Source organism: Sus scrofa, chromosome 1 (assembly GCF_054392235.1).
Source record: "Sus scrofa isolate SSC_HxYL_T2T_F1_AM1 chromosome 1, Sscrofa_HxYL_maternal_Yorkshire_Landrace_v2.0, whole genome shotgun sequence".
Lineage (NCBI taxonomy): Eukaryota > Metazoa > Chordata > Mammalia > Artiodactyla > Suidae > Sus > Sus scrofa.
The window spans coordinates 224690965-224712591 of NC_139383.1; the positions used below are offsets into that span (position 1 = coordinate 224690965).

The window sequence follows — 21627 nt, forward strand, 5'->3', positions numbered from 1 at the left end:
GAAACATTAAAACACATCAGAATTCTCGAAAAACCAGTTAGCTTTCCCCTTACATCAAAAGACATCCTAGCCTGCTATAAACTTCTTTTTCTCTGTAAAGCCCTATGAAATACCAATATTTCAGGGAAACAGAGATAACATAAACATCATTTTGAAATTGTCATAAAATATTAACATGATTTTCTCCTAAAAGGGTGAATGCAGAAGAATATCAAAATTATTAGAAAATAATTTCTATTTTTTTTCTGATAGAAATACATGAAGTTGTGTTTATGTTTGTTTTCTTCAGGGTAATATTTTTTTCTCTACCTTATCTTTATCACTTGGCAAGATAATTTAATTTCTCCAGAAAGCTGTTGGCTCCAGAAAAACTCGATGATGTAATAAATGTAAGAAATTATACCCTAAATGGTTAATCAAGGAGCCAGGTCAAGCCAGAAATTGTTAAATAAGTGACAATGTCTGTTTTAAATATGTCAATTAAAAATTGGCCATCAGATTCTGTTTCTGCTGATTTGAGGGAATATATACCATACAAATCATCTTATGACTAAACACAATCTAAAATGGTACTAATCTCTCTAAAATGTTGGTCTTTGAAGGTTTCTATGGCTTCATCTGAAGTTACTACTTGTTTAATAAATAACGGTAATAAAGCTTACATGACAGGCCTCTGTGAGTCAAGCTGACTTTTATCCATAGACATGATATAATGCATTATTGTCCTTTGAGAGGATTTCATTAGAGTGGACAATGATGTGAGCTACCAGTAAAGGATCTAATTGCCGTTTGTTTATGGCCTGAGCCTTGTAATCGCAGTTCATTGCCTGACCTTAACAGCAGGACAAGCATTTGGAAGATAGACTGAGATTTAGTAATGAAGATGTACTAAATGAAATGTGGACAAATTTTATTTGGGTTGTTCCAGCTCTGAATTAATTTCTCCCATTAAACTCTCATTAAGTTGGGTTGTTGTTTACCTTTTTTTCTCTGCTTCCCACTTTTTTTCCTTAAGCTGCTTAAAGAGATATCTAGGAAACGCAGAAGCATCCGTTATGGGAGAGAAGTTGAATTAAAGCCATATATCGCCGCTCACTTTGATGTCCTTCCCACTGAGTTCACCCTGGGGGATGACAAACATTATGGTGGATTTACAAACAAGCAGCTCCAAAGTGGACAAGAGTATGTCTTCTTTGTACTGGCAGTGATGGAACACGCAGAGTCCGTAAGTTAAATGTGATGACATTGGTTTCCTATGGTATTCTTATACATTTTCACCAGAATATGTTAGTTGGGGATATGTTGGTATGTACATCCTAATTACTTCTCATGAGCTTTCATTAACTTAAATGTAGTAACAAGCTGCCTACTCTTTGAATATTGCTGAATAATCAGCTCCAGATTTCATTACAAATGAGGCTGTGCCTCTAATGATAGGACCTTGAGGTAGACATCCAGTATATCAAGTGCCAAATTGATAGGGCATACCCTATACCCCTATCTTGCCCATCCTCCCTACCCATTTCCTGCTGGTAACTACTAGTTTTATTCTCCATGTTGGTGAGTCTGTTTCTGTTTTGCTATATACACTCATTTGTTTTAAATTTTAGATTTCACATATAAAGACTTGTCTTACTCTTTCTAAGTAATTTGTCTATTTCACTAAGCATAAATGTCTCTTGAGTCCATAAATGTTGTTGCAAATGGCATACTTTAATTCTTTATGGCTGAGGAATATTCCATTGCATACATGGGCCACAACTTCTTTATTCATTCATCTGCTAATGAACATTTAGTTTGCTTCCATATCTTAACTACCGTAAATAATACTGCTATAAACATTGGGGTGTGTGTATTGTTTTAAATTAGTGTTTTTGTTTTCTTTGGATATATATACACAGGAATAGGATTGCTGGATCATATTTTTAGTTCTTTGAGGAATCTTCACACTGTTTTCTATAGTGGCGGCGCTAATTTACATTCCCAGCAATAAAATGCAAGAGTTTGCTTTACTCCACATCCTTGCCATCATTTATTATTTATGACTTTTTGATGATAGCATTCTGACAACTTTAAAGTGATATCTCATTGTGGTTTTGATTTGTATTTCTCTGATGGGTAGAGATGGTGTGCATTCATGTGCCCTTTATCCATATGTCTTCTTTTACAAAATGTCTATTCAGGTCTTATGCCCGTTTCTAATTAGGCTTTATGTATTATTTTTTTTGATAGCATTTTTTGTATATTTTAGATATTAACTCTTTATCACTCATATTACTTGCAAATATTTTCTCCCATTCTGTAGGTTATATTTTTGTTTCATCGATGGTTTCCTTTGCTATGTGAAAGATCCTTTTGTTTGTTTTAATTTTTGTTTTTATTTCTTTTGCATTAGAGATATCAAAAAAGATTGCTACAATTTATGTTGAGTGTTCTGCCTATGTTCTCTTGAAGGAGTTTTATGGTTTCAGGTCTTAAATTTAAATCTTTAATCTATTTTGAGTTTATTTTGTATATAGTGTAAGGAAATTATTTTTATTTTTATTTTTATTTTTTGTCTTTTTGTCATTTCTTGGGCCATTCCCGCGGCATATGGAGGCTCCCAGGCTAGGGGTCTAATCGGAGCTGTAGCCGCCTGCCTATGCCAGAGCCACAGCAGAACAGGATCCGAGCCGCAGTCTGCGACCCACACCATAGCTCACTGCAACACCAGATCGTTAACCCACTGGTCAAGGGCAGGGATAGAACCCACAACCTCATGGTACCTAGTCGGATTCGCTAACCACTGTGCCACCACGGGAACTCCGTGAGGAAATGTTTTAATCTCATTCTTTTATATGTAGCTGTCCAACTTTCCCAGCACTGCTTGTTGAAGAGACTCTGTTTTTTGCATTGTATTTTCTTGCCTCATTTGTATAGTGGAATAATTACCATAGGTGCATGAGGATACCCCTGAGTCTGTTATTTTTCACTCATCTATATGTCTGTTTTTGTGTCAGTACCATACTTTTGATTACTGTAGCTTTGTAGTATAGTCTGAGGTCAGGGAGCATGATACTTCCAACTTTGTTTTTTCTCAAGATTACTTTGGCAATTCAAGATCTTTTGTGGTTCCATATAAATTTTAGGATTATTTGTTCTAGTTTTGTGAAAACTACTTTTGATAGAGAATGCATTAAATCTATAGATTACTTTGGGTTGTAGGGTCATTTTAACAGTCCTTCCAATCCAAGAACATGGGATATCTTCCCATTTCTTTGTATTATTTTCACATTCTTCCATCAGCATTTTTATGATTATCAGAGTATAGGTCTTTCATTTACTTGCTTACATTTATTCCTAGGAGTTTTATTCTTTTTGATGTGATTTTAAACATGATTATTTTCTTGCTTTCTCTCTCAGTTCATTAATTAGTTCTAACAGGTTTTTTTTGGTGCAGACGTGAGAATTTTTCTTATATAATATCCTGTCATCTGCATATAGTGACAGCATTAGTTCTTCGCTTCCAATTTGGATACCTTACAGGGACATGGTTCTTGAGACCTTTGATGTGACAAACATCTGGATAGGTGGTGATAGCCATTACTGTTTATCTCCTTTCTCACCCTCTTAAAATGACTTTTTTTCTCTATTATATGTATACACATGCACACACACACACACACACACACACACACACACACACACATGTATTAGGCATAATACCTAATAGACATTAGCCTGTGATTACAATAGGAACAAACTCTCCAGTCAAAAGTGGTATATTTCTTGGTATTTGAAAATATTGATTGAGGGTGATTGTATGTATTTCATTCTCCTATTACTGCCAGTGAGCCCAGAATGCTTTCTAAACAGATTCACAGTTAGTCTTATCTAGGAAAAGGCAAGCACAGCCTGCTTCTTTAATTACAGCAATTTACTAGTGACTATCAGTGAAAAGCCAAGAGTTAGAAAATAATTCAATAAAAGAGAGAATTCCTAAGGTACTCTAAATAATGAGTCATCTTCTTTTATGTAATTCATCTTGCTCTTATGTCATTTTATGCTTTAGTAGCTTTGAATGTTAAAAAAGAGCGAGGAAGAGAAATCCTACATGGGAGGGGTGGATTTTGAAGTGGCCGTCTGTGTCTTTCTAATGAGGCTTAAAACTGACAGGTGTGGCAACTAGGTTGAGCCAGTCCCTTCCCCTGTATAGGAAATCCAAAATACATCAAAGATTTCTCCACATCAGGTGTTAGCATGTACAGTGGGGCGTCTCTTCAAATGACTGAAGGAATTCCCTTGTGGAAAATCAAAACACAAAGGCAGCCTTTCTGCCTGGTTTACCTTTGTGCACAGGATGTCATTTGAAAACAAAGTGACGGGCTTCCTGGAATTTTAATGCACAGATATGCTTTCTCTTTCTAGTTGAAGGTTTTAAGGCAGAGCATCAAGGGAATGGAGTGTTGGAAATATTTTTCTTTTCTTTTTTTAACGACTCTCAGATATCTGAAAGTAATTTTCTTTAAGTAGCTTTAGGACATTCCAGAAAGCACATTCAGAGCATTGAGGTAGATCAGAGAATCCAGCAAAGAGGAATCTCGTCAGATCATGCACTCTCATAGACTGGTTTTTGACGCCTCCCAAATGTTTCTACTAGTATGGAAATGCATGACCATTGATGAATAGCTTAAACCTTCTCCTAGTATGTCTGTCATCTGAGAATTTCTTTCCAAAGGTCTGTTAGCTGAATTGCCCCTTTTTGCCATCACCTTAGTCATTATCACTCTCAAAGCTAACAGCATTTCCTTTATGTTTTATGTATGTGTTCAGGCCAGCATTTATTTTATAGAAGAGACTTGTACCCAACTAGTATAATGCACATAGTGATAGTCTTTTGTAAGCCTGAACATTTCATGAGTGATTGTTAATATGGTGGCTAACTACCCCAAGGGTTGGATGATTAATTTGCATACCGAAAATATCTACCTTGCTCCTAGCGATCTGAACTTTCTCCCAATTAATTGCCTCATTAAGAATATCAGTGGAGTGATTTAGAATGACCAAAGGTTTAATGTTTTCCATCACCCCCCCAATTCTGAACAAATTCTACTTTTCACAAGGCTGATAGCATTTTATGGTTTTGCTTTCTTTTCATTTTAACATGTCTCTGTTTCCTGATTTGGATTGGATATCTACGTACTTTGGGAAAACCTCTGCTTAGATTTTCATGTTGGCTGACCAAGATTATTATCTCAAAGATTCTTGGTAAAGAATTTCAAAACAGAGCATTTTGCTTACTTTAGTCTGCCAGACAATTTGAGTGTGATCTACAAATGGTCAATTGTATCAAGAATCATGTTTCTTGGATATAGAGTGTATTTGCTAAATCCTTTGTGTAAATACTTTTACTGTACATATTTTATATATATAGCAGCTTCTAAGAAGGTTAGAAATATATTGAGTTTTTCTCTTCTTTTGATGCATTGGAAAATCTAAAAGCCTATTCAGTCTCTTTCCTGGGGATAGTGAGGAAAGATGGACTGAATAAACTACAAACATCTAATGGGATATGTTTTCCCCAGACTAACTATTGAACTTGTCCAACTTAAATTCAGAATATATGCTCTAAACTAGTTTTTTAAACACAGATTAAAAATTAGATGTATTTATGGATCATGGAAAAATGAGTATACTCTCTCAAGTTTTAATAATATCAGCCATCTGAAAAGAAATGAGCATTTTATTTTATTCAGCAAAGATTTTCTAGAGTTCCTGTTGTGGCACAGTGGAAACAAATCTGACTAATATCCATGAGGATGTGGGTTCTATCCCTGGCCTCTCTCGGTGGGTTAAGGATAAGATGTTGCCATGAGCTATGGTATAGGTCGCAGATGCAGCTCAGATCCCAAGTTGCTGTGACTGTGGTGTAGGCCAGCAGCTGAAACTCTGATTCAGCCCCTATCCTGGGAACTTCCATATGCTGTGGGTCAGCCCTAAAAATGAAAAAGCAAAAAAAATATATATATATATATATCTTCTGGGAACTCACTAAATGCAAGGTTCTGTACTGGCTGCTTTAAGCATACAAACACAAATGGTATATAAATATTTACCTTCAAGGAGTTTATAGCTTTATTAAAGAAAATAAGGCATGTATACAAGGTTTTTAAAATTATTTTTACCTACAGTTTGTGAGATGGCTGATTATTTCCAGTAAAGGAGAGGCATCTTCAAGGAAGGCAAAATTTAAATGAGGCCTTGGAGATTATTTGGATTTCAGGAGCTAAATGTTGTGGAACTTGGGAGACAGTTAAAGAGAGAGAATAGAGCATTTTGGGTGAGGTAGTGAGAAATTCACTCTGATGGAATATGTTGTATGTGGTAAGAAAGTTTAAAACAGATATGGTACATATATATATATATATATATATATATAGTGGAATACTACTCAGCCATAAAAAAGAACAAAATAATGCCATTTTTTAGGAACATGGATAGAACTAGAGACTCTCATACTAAGTGAAGTAAGTCAGAAAGACAAAAACAAATACCATATGATATCACTTCTGTCATGAATCTAATACATGGCACAAATGAACTTTTCCACAGAAAAAGAACTCATGGACTGAAAGAGCAGACTCATGGTTGCCAAGGGGAAGGGGGAGGGGGAGGGAGTGGGATAGACTCAGAGTTTGGGGTTAATAGATGCAAACTATTGCATTTGGAGTGGATGGGCAATGAGATCCTGCTGTATAGCACAGGGAACTGTATCTAGTCACTTGTGATGGAACATGATGGAGGATAATGTCTGAAAAAGAATACATATATATGTATGACTGGGTCACTGCTGTATAGTAGAAATTAACAGAACACTGTAAATCAACTATAATGGAAAAAATAAAAATAAAAAAAGGATTTTTTTTTTTTTAAGTTTAAAACAAAATTGTGGAGGCCCTTAAGAACCATGCTCAAATGTACGCCTTTATTTTGGAATCCCCAGAGTGCCTTCTGAAGGTTTTATAGTTGCAAATTAGGATAACAACTCTAACAGCAGTAGAGATTGTTAGATGGAAGAGGAAATTCTTGATGTGGCTTGGATGAGCATAAATGAGGTATTGAGAATGGAAAGAGGATGAGTGGACCTGGGAATATCTGATGAGATAAAATTGGAAGTTTTTCATTCCTAGAGGATGAGAGAAATTATCAAGTCAGAAGGAGGGTATATCTGGGAAGCAGGAAAATAACCTGTGATTTCTTTTTCTTTCTTTTTTTCTGTTTTTTTTTTTTTTTGCTTTTTTTTTTTTTTGCTTTTCAGGGCCACACCTGCGGCACATGGAAGTTCCCAGGCTAGGGGTCAAATCAGAGCTAGAGCTGCCAACCTATGCCACAGCCACAGCAATGTGGGATCCAAGCTGCCTCTGCAACCTACACCACAACCCACTAAGCGAGTCCGGGGTTTGAACCCACATCCTCATGGACACTAATCGGATTCTTTTCCACTGCACCAGGATAGAAACTACCTAACTTGTGATTTTTCAATTTGAGGATAGATGGCGGACTCCCTAGGAACTGGAATTGGAAATGAATGTCTGGGACTTAGCAGAGCTTCTATGCTAAGGAATGTTAATTGGAAAGTAATCTATATAGAGGCTGGTAGTTAAAGCTGGGGATCACTTTGCTACACAAGGGTGACAAAGACATACTAGCAGAGAACAGAACTTAAGAATACTACCACATAGGATGGATTCAGAGACAGTTAATAAAACATGATCAGTTGTCAAGATTAGGACAGGACTAGTTGAGTTCAGAATTAAGAGAGCCTGAAGTCTTGATCCACTGTGGCAAATTTGGAAAAGATGTCTGGAGGGGTAAAAACTGAATAAGGACAGTTAGATCAAGCAAGAAGAATAGGATCAGTGATGGTGCTAGAGTGAAAAGATGAGAAGCAAGTTACAGGACAGGCAGGGTAGCTTGGGAATATGGACTGGTCCCTATTGGACAAGATAGCACCTTCAAAAAATTATTTAATTGAAGTATAGTTGATTTAAAATGTATTAATATCTGTTGTACATTAAAGTGATTCAGTTATACTTATGTATATTTTTCCTATCTTTTCCATTATGATTTATCACAGGATATTGAATATAGTTCCCTGTGCGATACAGTAGGATATTTGTTGTTTATCAGTTCTATATATAGTAGTGTTATCTGCCAATCCCAAACTCCTCAATTATCCCTCCCCCACCCCTTTCCCCCTTTAATAACCATAAGTTTGTTTTCTTTGTGAGATTGTTCTGTAAATAAGTTCAATTATATATTTTAGATTCCAGATATTACATGATATCATATGGTGTTTGTCTTTAACTTACTTCATTTAGTATGAGAATCTCTAGTTGCACCCCTGTTGCTACAAATGGCATTATTTCTTTTTGTTGTTGTTGCTGATTAGTATTCCATTGCTTATATAAACCACATCTTTTTTATCCATTCCTCTGTCAATGGACATTTATGTTGTTTCCATGTCTCGGCTGTTGTGAATAGTGCTAACATAGGGGTACATGTATCTTTTTGAATTTTAATTTTGTCTGGATAGATGCCAAGGAGTGGGATTGCTGGATCATATAGTAACTCTGTTTTTAGTGTGTGTGTTTTTTTAAGAACCTGCATACTGTTTTCTATAGTGGCTGCACCACCAATTTACATCCCCACCAACAGTGAAGGAAGGTTTCCTTCTCTCCATACTCTTGCCAGTATTTATTATCTATAGACTGATGAGGATGGCCATTCTGACCAGTGTTCGGTGATATCTCATTGTAGTTTTGCTTTGCATTTCTGTAATAATTAGTGGTGTTGATCATATTATCATATGCCTGTTGGCCATCTGTTTGTCCTCTTTGGAGAAATGTCTGTTTAGGTCTTCTGCCACTTTTTTGATTGGGTTGTTCATTTTTTTATGATCTTGAGTTTTATGAGCTATTTGTATATTTTGGAAATTAAGCCCTTGTTGGTTGTATCATTTGCAGATATTTCCTTTTAGCCCCAATTTTTTTTATGGTTCCCTTTACTGTACAAAAGCTTATGAGTTTCATTGTCCCACTTTTTATTTTGCTTTTATTTCTATTGTCTTGGGAGACTGACCTAAGAAAAAACATTTGTATGGTTTATGTCAGTGACTATTTTGCCCGTGATCTCTTCCAAGAGTGTTATGATATCTTCTTTTTAAGTCTTTAAGCCATTTTGAATTTATTTTTGCACATGGTGTGAGGGTGTGTTCTGGTTTCATTGAGGTACACGCTGCTGTCCAGTTTTCCTAGCATCATTTGTGGAAGAGACTTTTTCTCATTTCATATTCTTGCCTCCTCTGTCAAAGATTATTTGACCATAGGTGTGTGGGATTATTTCTGTGTCCTCTGTTACATTCCATTGATCCATACATCTGTTTTTGTGTCAGTATCATGGTGTTTTGATTGCTGCAGCTTTGTAGTATTGTCTTAGGTTTGGGAGGGTTATGCCTCCAGCTTTGTTCTTTTTCCTCAGGATTGGTTTGGCAATTCTGGGTCTTTTTTATGGTTCCATATATGCTTTAGGATTATTCTAGTTCTGTGAAAAATGTCATGGGTAATATGATAGGGATCACATTAAATTTGTAGATTGTTTTGGGTACTATGGCCATTTTAACAATATTAATTCTTCCAATCCCAGGACCTGGTTTATTGGAGAAGATGGTACTTTAAAAGGGGGCAGATTCAGGACAGACCATAATAGGATGTTGCAGAAACAGAATGCATGGATATTCAGTCCATTCTCCTTTATCGAGAGATTTTACTTATATTTTTTCCAACTTGATAATTCTCAAATATATTTGTACATATTTAATGTACACAAGATGATGAATTTGTATTTTTGTATATTCACACACACACATTGTAAATGACTACTAAGATCAAGATAATTAATGTACTCATCACCTCACAGAATTAATTCTTGTGTGTGTATGGTAATTTGCAGGTATACAATACCATGTTATTAACTATAGTTACAGTGTTGCACTTTCGATCCTCGAAACTCATCCTTCTTCTAACCATATACTGTATGTCTTTCTTTGAATTCCTTATTTCACTTAGCATAATGCCCTCCAAAATCATCCATGCTGTCCCAAAGGACAAGATTTTCTCCTTTTCATTGTGTGTGTATATATATATATATATGTGTGTATTTGTGTATATATGTACATATATATTGATATCACATATATATTTTTATATGTCACATTTTATTTATCCATTCATCCATCAAAGGGCACTTATGTTGCTGCCATGAACACAGGTGTGCAGATCTCTTTGAAATAGCAATTTCATTTCCTTTGGATGTATACCCATGGGTGGGATTGATGATAGTTCTGTTGTTCCAGATTACATTCCCACCAACAGTGTATATGAGGTTTTCCTTTTCTCTGTATCAGTTTTCTATTGGGAACAATCATACCCACCAAACTTTGAGCAGTAACTAAGTAAAATTAAATAGAAATTGTGAAATCCTTTTAAATTTTAAAAAATTATGTTCCAGAAAGCCATATTACCATTTTTATACACCTTGCATCTGTAATTTGAACACTGGACTTTTTGTTTGAAATTCTTAACTTTGTCCATTGGACTTCATTTTATAACTAATGTATAATACTTGGAACTATGTAATTTAATAATTAGTGAAATACTGATGTTTTTGCTTTATAAAGGTGTATGTTTAAAGTTTGGGCTCCTTAACTAAGTGATGATGAAATATAATATTTTGTTGACTTTTCACATTGAAAATTAGCAGAAGTAAATGTTCGTTGAACATTTTGTGACTGGTTAATTCCTGGTACTTATACTTTAATATATCATATATAGATTCCAATGAAAAATTATCTGTGGACTAATGTATACCATCAAAAATGATTTTATCAAATATTTTACTCTATGAGGAAATGTAAAGATTGCAAAATATCTTTACTTTTTCCTTCCTTCCCCTCCTCTCCTTTTTTTAATAGCATCATTTTGCACACATTATCAAATCCATGTCCTGAATCTTTGCTTCTTTTAATACTAAAAATACTATCTAGAATAGTATTTTATAAAAATACTATTTTATAACTAATATAGACTCTGTTTTTCCTCAGAAGATGTATGCAACCAGCCCTTACTCGGACCCCGTTGTGTCGATGGATCTGGATCCACAGCCAATCACAGATGAAGAAGAAGGCTTGATCTGGGTTGTAGGTCCTGTCCTTGCGGTGGTCTTTATCATCTGCATTGTCATAGCTATTCTTCTTTATAAAAGGTAAGTTTGCCCAATGTTTCTATTACAGCCTTATTTTTGAAGATTTTATCATCCTTCTATGGTCTTTATATGGTTGATCTTAGTAAAAACACTTCGAAGAATAAGCCCTGGAAAAAATATGTCCATCAGTGTTAGAACAAGATGAAAAGCCTAGAGGAGACACAGGTCCCAACCTCCATCTTCTGAGAGGAGTACTTTGCATGACAGTTGAGATGTCATTACCTTCATGATCAGATAATCCCAAGCAAACTCACATTGGATTGTTTTAAACATTAAGTGCTCCATTTCAGCAGGATTTTGAAACACTATTACATGTTTGCACATTTGTGTCCATTTCTTTCATAAATCACATCAGTGCTGAGATTTTTTTTCCCCCATGGCTAGTTCTCAGAATTTACCAAAGTAGCTAAAAACTGAACATTAAAGAAGGAAAAGAAAAAGAATGAACCCTTTCCCATTTTTCTTTTAACCTGTATTCCGCATCTCCAGTAGTGAATTCCCATTTGTGTCCAAGATGAAATGCAATGTACCATTTTCCTTTATTTCAGGTTTGATATTGCCAAGTATCAATATGATTTAATATCTTTGACTACAGTTAGGATGGAAATAATCCACATTAAAAACCCATGTTTTCTGATCTATTCTTTTGTCAATCCTGTTTCTGCCTCCATTACATGTAAGCAAGATTTCACACATAACACCCCACCCCCAGATCACTGCTTAGTAAGTTGGATAGGGGACATTAGTAATTCTTTTTCCCTTAAATTCTTTTGACCTAAATATTATAATGGTCTAAAAATATAAAATTTTTAAAACTGAACATAATAATACTCTTTAAACATTTAGAATAACCAAATTCTGAACTATGTCCATTTATATCAACTTTTCTTCCAATTCAAATTTTATTTTCATGAAGCTTTAATCCATGTTCCCATTTTCCTTTGTAGTGTGTCATCTTTCATAAAGCTTCTGTGGAGATACTCTCTTCCTTCTACTATAGGATAGTTTTCCTCTCTCCCCTCACCATAACTTTGACCCTCAAAATCAGATAAGAATGTATTCATTTTGGTTCTTGCTTGCATGTTTAACCTGACAATCTTATTTCCATTATTTCTTTTTCTTACCCATATACCTCCCTTCATTGGGTTTACATGGATGGTTTTTACCAGAATTCCTATGTTAAATATGTTCTTCTTATGTTCCTGGAAATAGACCTTTTTTTTCGTAAGCTCTTCACTCAAAAAAAAAAAAAAAAAAAAAGAAAAGAAAAGAAAACTTTTCAAGACACTTCTCCTTTGAAAAACTTTCTCTTATAACACTCTATTCCATTTTATTCCAGGATTGAGAAAATAATAGGACAAGTTAAAGTCATTTATACCCATAGCCCTTTAAAATATCCTATCCTCTTTTAGAGTTAAAAAGAATGGAAAGACTATCCATCATTACTCTTCCCCCTGATCACTGCCAGCCATCAGTCAGTTTTCCGAGCCATAAAATACCTGAAAAACCAAGTGACTGAAGGCCACAATATCTTGGTCAATGGTTTCAGTCTTCCCATCCCAATCTGCATCTTATCAGTGTGTATAGAAAGGAGCCTGTCGTGTTGACTCACCTTTCGCTTGTCTAACAGCTAACAGCAGGAAGCATGAGGTCCTCATGTAGCCCCAGAACAGTAAGAGACCCTATATGAGTCCAAGCCAGAGCTATTCCCTCTTCTGTCCATGTACTGCACCTGTTACCAGAAGATAATAATTACAAAGCAGAAATAGAACTATACTTGTTTGCTCTGAAACATTTATTCAGGTGGCCCCCATCCTGCTGTGAGAGTCAAATCAGAAAACAAGTGCTTACAGTTGCATTTCTAGACCGAATCACTTGACGTTTTGTGATTACTCAAAATGGACAAAATTCTTAACCTTGTTTTACAGCTGTATTTCATTCAGATCTATCTGGCTATCATTAAGTTGTTCCATTTAATAGAGAGGAGCATAGCTTTGTGAATTAGTTATGTAAATGGAAGAAACAGGATTATAACCTTGATAATTTTTAAAGGATTTATAATTAGGTTTTCTTTATCCACATGTGCTTGAAAAAAATCAACTTAGTTATAATTTTTCCTAGTCCTGCAAAAAGAGGCATCATATTTAAAGATTTTATGACTGTTGGAGTTCCATTTTAGTGTGTGCATATGTAAGCATCGTCTAATGCAATTGTTGGGAAATGCACACATCCTCGAATGCTAAGTATATTTAGCTAACCATCTGAAAGCCCATGAAGCATTTCTGAAATAGAAATGCTTGCTTCAGCAGTAAAGAACATTCCTGACTTGAAATTCAAGTAGACCCAACCATGTCCTTCCTGATTATCATGAAGCAGTTCAAGAGGAAATCTTCTGTAGGCAATGAATAGTATCTTTTATAGCTTGGATTCAGAACAAAGATAATTATATAATAAGTACTATATCCCTCTTTTTAGGAGGCTTTTAGTTTATACATGGGTCATAGGTAGTGACTTAAAATTCGAAGTATTATTACTATCAAAGTATTTCACTTACCATATACGTACATAATATTTTGAGTAGGGAATGAGTATAAAATATTGTTGACTTACAGGATCTTGATAATCCTTTTTATGATGTACACCTGCTTACAAGACTACTTATGTGTGGAGGAGATCTCTAGCTATGGATAATTTATCCATGTAAAGAAATATAATTCACCCAACTATGTGAGGAGATTTAAGACTTACTCATATTAATTAATTTTATATCACATTCTATTCATTTGACTTTATTTTAAATTTAATCATTTTAAACCTAAAATAATACATTGATAATCAATGACAAAACACATCACTAAAGTTTTTGTGAGGGCCCTAAAATGTCTCTGAGCTGTCAGACAGTTAAGATATATTTGATAGGTCTTCAGTGTTATTTTTCTTGCACTAGAATTTTTTTTTTTAATTCTGTACTCTGTGATACGTACAATGATTTTTTTTTTTCCATTTAAACTGCAGAGCTGCAGAGATAAGATGTAGCAAACTTTAGGGGAAAAATATAAACTAGGATGCCGAAAACCTGAGTTCAATTCCCAGTTCTCTAACTAACCTGCTCTATGGGGTAGAAAGTCATGCCAATACTCCAGGCCTTCCTTTCTTGATTATAAAATAAGCATGTAGCTTTTTTAGATAACAATATTCTATAACCTGAAAAACTGAAAAAAAAAAATAGAAGTAACACTATATTATTTCTGCCTCCAATATGTGAGTATGTTTTCCAAATGATTCCATGCCTTTCATCTATATGTCCCCACAAAGAAAAAAGAATTCATAAAGCAAATGAATGCTCTTAGATGTTCATCTACCCTACACACCTGTTATATATGTAAGGCTTTGCAGTCATTATTTCTAAAACTGTCCAGGAATTATTTCTATAGAAAATAATATTTAAAATAAAGTGTTAACCTGACTCTTTGAAAACCATTTCAGGATGGATGAGAAATATTTATGATGTCTATGGAAGAAAAAAATATGGATAAGGAGGTGGGAAAGAGCTAAGGCATGGTCTAGACTGAATTAACGTTTTTAATGTTCATGGGAGTATAGAGGGTAAATAATTTCCATCTCAACCCAAGGTGTGTGCCTGAAGACCATGAGGTAGATGTGGCTAAAATATATACCTCAGCATTTTTACCTTTTCTCACATCCGCACTGGCTCTTTGTGGGCTCTGCTTCTTTAGTCTTCTCTGTTTTTATCAGTCCTATGTATTTTTCCAAGGTCTCATCCAAGAGAGAAATACATTCCTGAATATTTTGAGCTGCTGTGAAGAAATATGCTGCCACACCTAATTGCACTCGGTAGTGCTAATTGACCGTGTCCTCTAGCCTTTGAGTAGGTCCTTCCCTAAGCCTGAAAAGCCTTTCTCCTCACTCTACAAATCACTCCCCCCACCCACTTTGACCTGGCCAGCTTTAACTCACCCTTTAAAAGTAAGCTAGGATCCACTCACCATATGAAAGCCTTTCTGAGTGTCCTCCACCCCGTGTCCTCTTCTACCAGTTCAGGCTGCCTCAGGGTCCCTTTCTCTGTGCTGTTAAGACACATTCTGCTCCTCTATATTGTAAAACCTGCTGCATTAGTGTCATTTCCATTTTCTTGGCTTTCTGCTCCTATTAACCTGTAGGTTAAGGACTCTTTATTATTCCTCATTGTATTCCTTGTGCCAAGAAGAGTGCATGGCACAGGGAATATTGAATAATCAAATTTATACAAGTCCAATAATGTTAGGCAAACTCATTTCCCTACTCTTGTTTACTCCATCACTGTCACCCTCATCTTGAATGTCAAGAGCTGTAATAAAATCTGCAGGCAATAATTTAAATACACCACTTTCAAAAGACTTCAAATTTAGATAGCTGCACCAAATCTGTACACATGTGTGTGGTGAGGTTGACATTTCTGTGACAAGGGGAATGACTCCCACACTATGCACTGGTTCAGCCTAATAGTCAACAGCTTTTTCATATACAAAACTGGCAATTCACTAAGCATTTCTCTTCCATCCAGAGGAATAGATTTTTCTACAACTAATTCATTGATGATCTCATTGATTAAAATGAACAAGTTAGAAACATATATGTAGGCTTTAAAAAAAAAAAACTGGCACAACCAGGTAAATCACTTTACAAATAAAAGTAAAACTATATTACATACCATTTTCATTATTCACTTTGTATGTGTGTGTTTGTATAATTTAGATGTGGACTTTTGTGTTTTTGAAAGGAGATGGACTGACTTACCTTAAAGCCAGATACTCTACCAATGCAGGGGTATGTTTCACTGGCAGTGAGGTAGACCTGTATATTTTTGCAAATGAGAGCTCACTAAATCTTTGCAATTTGCCTCAACATGAAGATTATTTAGACTTCTTTTTGGGTATATTCTATACATAAAAAATATGGTTAATCCACATATCACAGGTGCAAGTGTCTATGAGAATGAGTTGGAAATGTTCACAGGGAGCAGTGCCTCTTTGACTAGGAAAATATCTGTCCTGTCAGGGGCTGGTAATAAAATACTTCTCTGCATTAGTACAGCTGTATAGATGGGTCATGCTCTGTAGATTTATAAAGATGAGTAACTGAAAATATATTTAATCTTTTATTGGAAAGAAAGATTTTACGATCAGCTTGTCAAAAGGTGTTTGAAGAAATTATTTCTGCCACCTTACTACGTTATGGTGTATTACTACAATTGTGCAAAATTTTGTGCAGGTCAGTGCAATTTGCAGGTATTTTATATCATTAAAGCAATCATGTACCTCTTAACTGAAGTCTATTTTAAATGAACTAAATTTCTTATATGGGATAATGTTATAGTCCCATTAAGTACATGAGTAGTTTTCTCGTGGCATGTTTTGTAAAAATCAAATTATATCTCTACTATCAAACACTTACTGAGATATAATTAATAATGGCAGTGTGTTGTAGGTTGATGAATAAAAGTGAATCCAACATTAACACACACAAAGAAATGCATTACTTAGCCATCTATGCTCATGTCCTCCATTTGCTTCATGATTAGAGGCCTTTAAATATCTTGATATGCTGTCATTTTCTAATGTGTGTCAGTTCTATGTCCCTGATTATGAGCACTGTTAAATCTTGGTTGTCATGGTTACTCTTGTTACCATTGGCCAACTAACATTTAGCCTTTCTTTTTCTTTTTTTGCTGCATTAAAATGGAGCAGTAAACCTGACAGGTGAGGAATAGAGAACAAACCCCTTTAATGCTTAGTTTAAAAAAAAAAAAAAAAAGATACGGGTAGACTCTGTAGGGGCTGAGGGTGGAGGCTCGATGCAAATGATGAAACTGGCAAGGGGAAGATGGACATTTTGATATTAAAATGATTCATGGGGAACTAGTCTGTTTAAATATGAAGATAAGATAGATTATTTAAAGCTAAATTTATTTATTTTTTTATTTTCCCACTGTACAGCAAGGGGGTCAGGTTATCCTTACATGTATACATTACAATTACAGTTTTTCCCCCACCCTTTCTTCTGTTGCAACATGAGTATCTAAATTTAGAAGGTAGTAAAACCCGTCTTTGAGTTTTGTCTGCAGTTAAGGTTAAATGAGCATTTGTATGTGTTAATGTAAGCCAATTTTGTTTTGTTTTGTTTGTTTTTACTGACCATTTGATCTCAAGACATAGCATACTTCACACCCTGCTAATATTGATGGCAGTGCCTTAAATATAAGTTTTCACTAATTCCAAATTATTTTGTATGTCTTCAAGCCTTGAATAACAGCAATAATACCCATACTTGTTGATTATTTATTGCTCAGTGTAAGCTAACCTTCAGATTTCTAACTCGTACCCATCCATCTATCCATATGGCTAGACATGAATTCCTGATTAAAATTAACCCCCCCCCAAAAAAAAAGATCTTAATGTTCATCTAACCTGCCTTCTTCCCAATACTGAACTCCTGTGGTTCCAGTAGCACTAGCCATCACCTAGGAACATGACAGAAATACAAATTCTTGGCCACCCAACTTCAGACCTACTGATTCAGAACCCCTGGGAATTGGTCCAGCAGCCTGTGATTTAACAAGGTTTCCTAGCTGATTCTGATGCACACTATAGCTTGAGAGTCACTGCTGTATTATTGTCCTGATTGGGATGCATACTACAGCTTGAGAGTCACTGCTGTCTTATTGTCCCTAAAATCACTTAACGCTGGTCAGCAAGCTACCCAACATTTTCAGTGACAGGAAACTGACTACCTCCGAGAAAGTGTGCTTGCCATTAATCCAGCAAAAAAACACATGAAAAAATAGTTTTTTAGCCAAAAGGTAATAAAACATTTTGAACCCACTTAATACACTCAGAGATCTACCTTTGGTAGATTATTGTAACACTGTCCACATTTTACAATTTCTTGTTCTATTAAGATAACAGAGTTGAGCCAAAACTTAGATATCATCTTCTAACCCTCCATTTCCTAAGTGAAGAAATTGAGACGCTCTGTAGTTGACTTACCCAAGGAGCTGCACACCAGTAGTGGCAGAATTGGGGTTACATTCTTGATGTAAAAATCGTTCAGTTTTGGAATTCACTTCTTTGAAGCTATATCCATATGTGTGAATATCTTTGTTCCTGTTAAATAGGTATGATCTTCCACACAATCTGTCTCTCTTTTGCTCTCCATTTTACCTGTTCATGAAAGCCAGGTGAAAATATAAAACTCCACTTAGACTATGGAGTAGCACTTTTTGTTGTGCATGATTCACATCAGAAACAAACATTTTTATACTGTTAGCATTTTCTGCCATATCTGAAATATCATGTGATCTTCTATTTCCTTTTCACCCATGTAACTTCTGCACACTGTAAATAGTTGTCACTGTGAAAAATAAACTTATCCTAGGGCTTTCTGACCCTAATAGATACAAAAAATAGCAATATAAAAATTCAGAATCTGTTTCTAGTCACTATTTGTTTTTTGTTTTTTGTTTTTTTCCAAGGTGAAAAAATGAGAATAATACTGACTCCTCTGAAAACTTAGGAGGAAAAAAAATATTACTTCTATGTTCATCTGAGCCTGATTTAGACCATTACATGCCACTTAATACTTTGCAACAGTAAATTCAATTTTTTAAAAAATGACCAGTGTTACTGATGATGATCAAGCACTTCATCTTGCAAATGTTTCTTAGAAATTCTTTGCTAGAAAATAACCATTTTAGCACATTTCTGTTTTAAAACAATATGATAAGAGTGTGGGCAGCCAGAATTACCCATGTTGTGATCATCAAAGCTAAACGGAGCAAAACAAAATTTTAACAGCTAGGATTTTTGGAGTCTGGTTCCTTGGAGATTATTTGAACAGATTAAGTGAGGGAGAAGTTCATTTTTAAATGTCAGGACATACCACCCATCTATTACAAGTATGAATTGTAATACTAGCCCCATGCTCTGGGTTTTCTAAGACTAACTGAGCAACTTCCTTGGCACCAGAGAAACTAACTAAATTTAGAGATTATTTTTTTTTAATGATTTTTATTTTTTCCATTATAGTTGGTTTACAGTGCTGTGCCACTTTTCCATTGTACAGCAAAGTGACCCAGTCACACACACACACATATATGTACATTCTTCTTTTTTTTACATTATCCTCCATCATATTCTATCACATGTGACTAGATGTAGTTCCCTGTGCTATCTAGGAAGACCTCATTGCTTATCCACTCCAAATGCCATAGTTTGCATCTGTTAACCCCAAGCTAGAGATTATTATTTCTCTTTCCCTCCATCTCATTGTCACTAAATCTGGCCTCAGTGAAAAAGGAGGAGGATGTCCCACACTACCTGCGAAGGTAAAGTTTCCTTCCCCAGATATTTCTGCATGTGCTTATTATAAACCTCCAAGAAAGACCATAGAGCCTTTTTGAAAGGAATAAACATCCAAGCTTTAGTCATTGAATCTGGCCCATCAGTAAAGAAATAAATTGGTGCCAAATTGTGGTAAAGGACCAAAACCTGAGAAGGACCACTGGGGTTCCTTGCTGTGAGAAGAGCAGCCATATGTTGGTTACACATAGGATTGATTGGCCACACTCAGTGGTATTTCATTAACCTATTTAGAGTCTGCATTTTTGTTAGTAAAATACCTGGAGCAAATACCTACAGCATCAACACAGAGACATTCTCTACACTAAAAGTTGTGACCATGCCCTTATTTCCCATGATCTTTTAAGTTTCTTTTCTCGTCCTTCTCATATTTTTCTCTTCAGCCCTCCATCTCTTCTTTTCCTTTACTTTGCATTTTCCACTCCAGTATCTTTGGCATGCCTCCAGTTCAGTGCTTTCCTGTGATTGGTAGGGTAGTTTGGCAGTACATTCTGTCCTAAGGCTATATCTGACACTTATAGGTGGAAACAGGAAATCCTGAGATAGGTTAATCCAAGGTTACGAGAGAGCAAGCTGTCGAACAGAACTCACCCCCAAAATTCATTCCACCAAGGATGTTTTGCCGAAGGCACCGCACTTGAGCAAATCAAGTGTACTTTCCCTTTGCATCAATCTTCCCTTCATCCCCTGACTGGTTTTATTCTATACAGATGAGCAGGGATGGAGAGAAAGGCTGTTTAACAGGAGCCCTCTGGCTAACTATGGAGCCACTTGGGTGGCACTGAATGAGAGCCCATTGCCACAGCAACACTAATAATAAGCTGTCACACAGTCAGATCAAGATGAGAAAGAGGTCCTGAACATTGCTGTACCCTCCCCCCAAATAAGAATGCCTTTGCTTTGAGCAGAGGTGAGATGCTAGGATTATTTCTCCAGCCAGGAGATTGCTGGGATCTGGATTTGCAATAAAACACTGTTTAAAAGGCCTCTATTTGTTAAGTGGGTTTTTAATCTAATTCAACCTTTAATAAATAGCTAGGTAGCACTCTGTGATTATTTGCATTTAGAAAAAAAATGGATAATGAAATCTTATGAAAAAACATGGCATTTCTTGCATGGAGATTTATTGACATCATATTATGACACCTGAAGCAAAGATTTCATAGAACTAATACATAGCAATTAAAACAAAAATAAAATTAATTGTATGAAGAATTACTAATGATAAGGCACTGTTAATGTTTCATACACTTTGAATGATCATCAGGAGAGTGGGACTACCTTCTAAATGAAGTTAGTTTTTCTCTGTCCTGTGATTGACTTTCATTAAGAAAATATTAATCACAATTAGCTTGACACCAGAAACAGCTAAAAGAGAAAGAGGATGCTGATTTTGTGTTGTCCTGATTCTCCTTCAAGGTATTAGGCTAACTTGGAATCTTAGATATATACTTACTGTATTTATCTACCTTATAGGAAAATCCATTGCAGGTCCACTTTGTAGTCACCAGTCATGTATCTTTGAAAGGGGAAGATTTAGCTGTTCAGCCTGAGGGCCAGTAGTTTCTGAGTTGTTTTTTTTTTTTTTTTTTTTTTTTTTCCCCATGGCAACCACAATTTTAGCATTGGTTACTAGGGTTACTCTCTTCTGTTCCTCACAAATATAACTAGTGCATAAGAGAGAAAAGCTGAAGAAGTTTCCAAAGGTATCTCACCAAAACTTCCTTAACCTAAAGCCAGAGTCACTGAATTATTTAATTGTAGAGCTGAAAGAGGACTCTGAGATCATCCACTTAAAAATCTCAATCCTGAGGAAATACTGTAGGCCAAGAGAGAAAAAAGTAGCCTGAACAAAGTCACAAAGGTCAAAAAGTTTTAAAACTGAAAACTGGGGGAAGAGCATAATTCT

The 21627-nt window shown here is 35.5% G+C and overlaps 1 protein-coding gene across 38 annotated transcripts in view; it reads left to right on the forward strand.

Moving 5' to 3' along the window:
• The window catches only part of PTPRD (protein tyrosine phosphatase receptor type D), a 529409-nt gene that overhangs the window by 373206 nt on the left and 134576 nt on the right, over positions 1 to 21627 (forward strand). For 26 of the 38 annotated variants that reach the window (XR_014821805.1, XM_084985812.1, XM_084985865.1 and 23 more), the window contains 2 exons: positions 1016 to 1225; positions 11141 to 11301. Coding sequence is in view for 37 of the 38 variants with exons in the window: in XM_084985812.1 (XP_084841938.1) it covers positions 1016 to 1225; positions 11141 to 11301 (371 nt within the window). In the remaining variant the exon portion in view is untranslated. The remainder of the gene's footprint in view (positions 1 to 1015; positions 1226 to 11140; positions 11302 to 21627) is intronic. The other 12 variants (XM_084985835.1, XM_084985889.1, XM_084985857.1 and 9 more) reach the window with 1 other exon arrangement.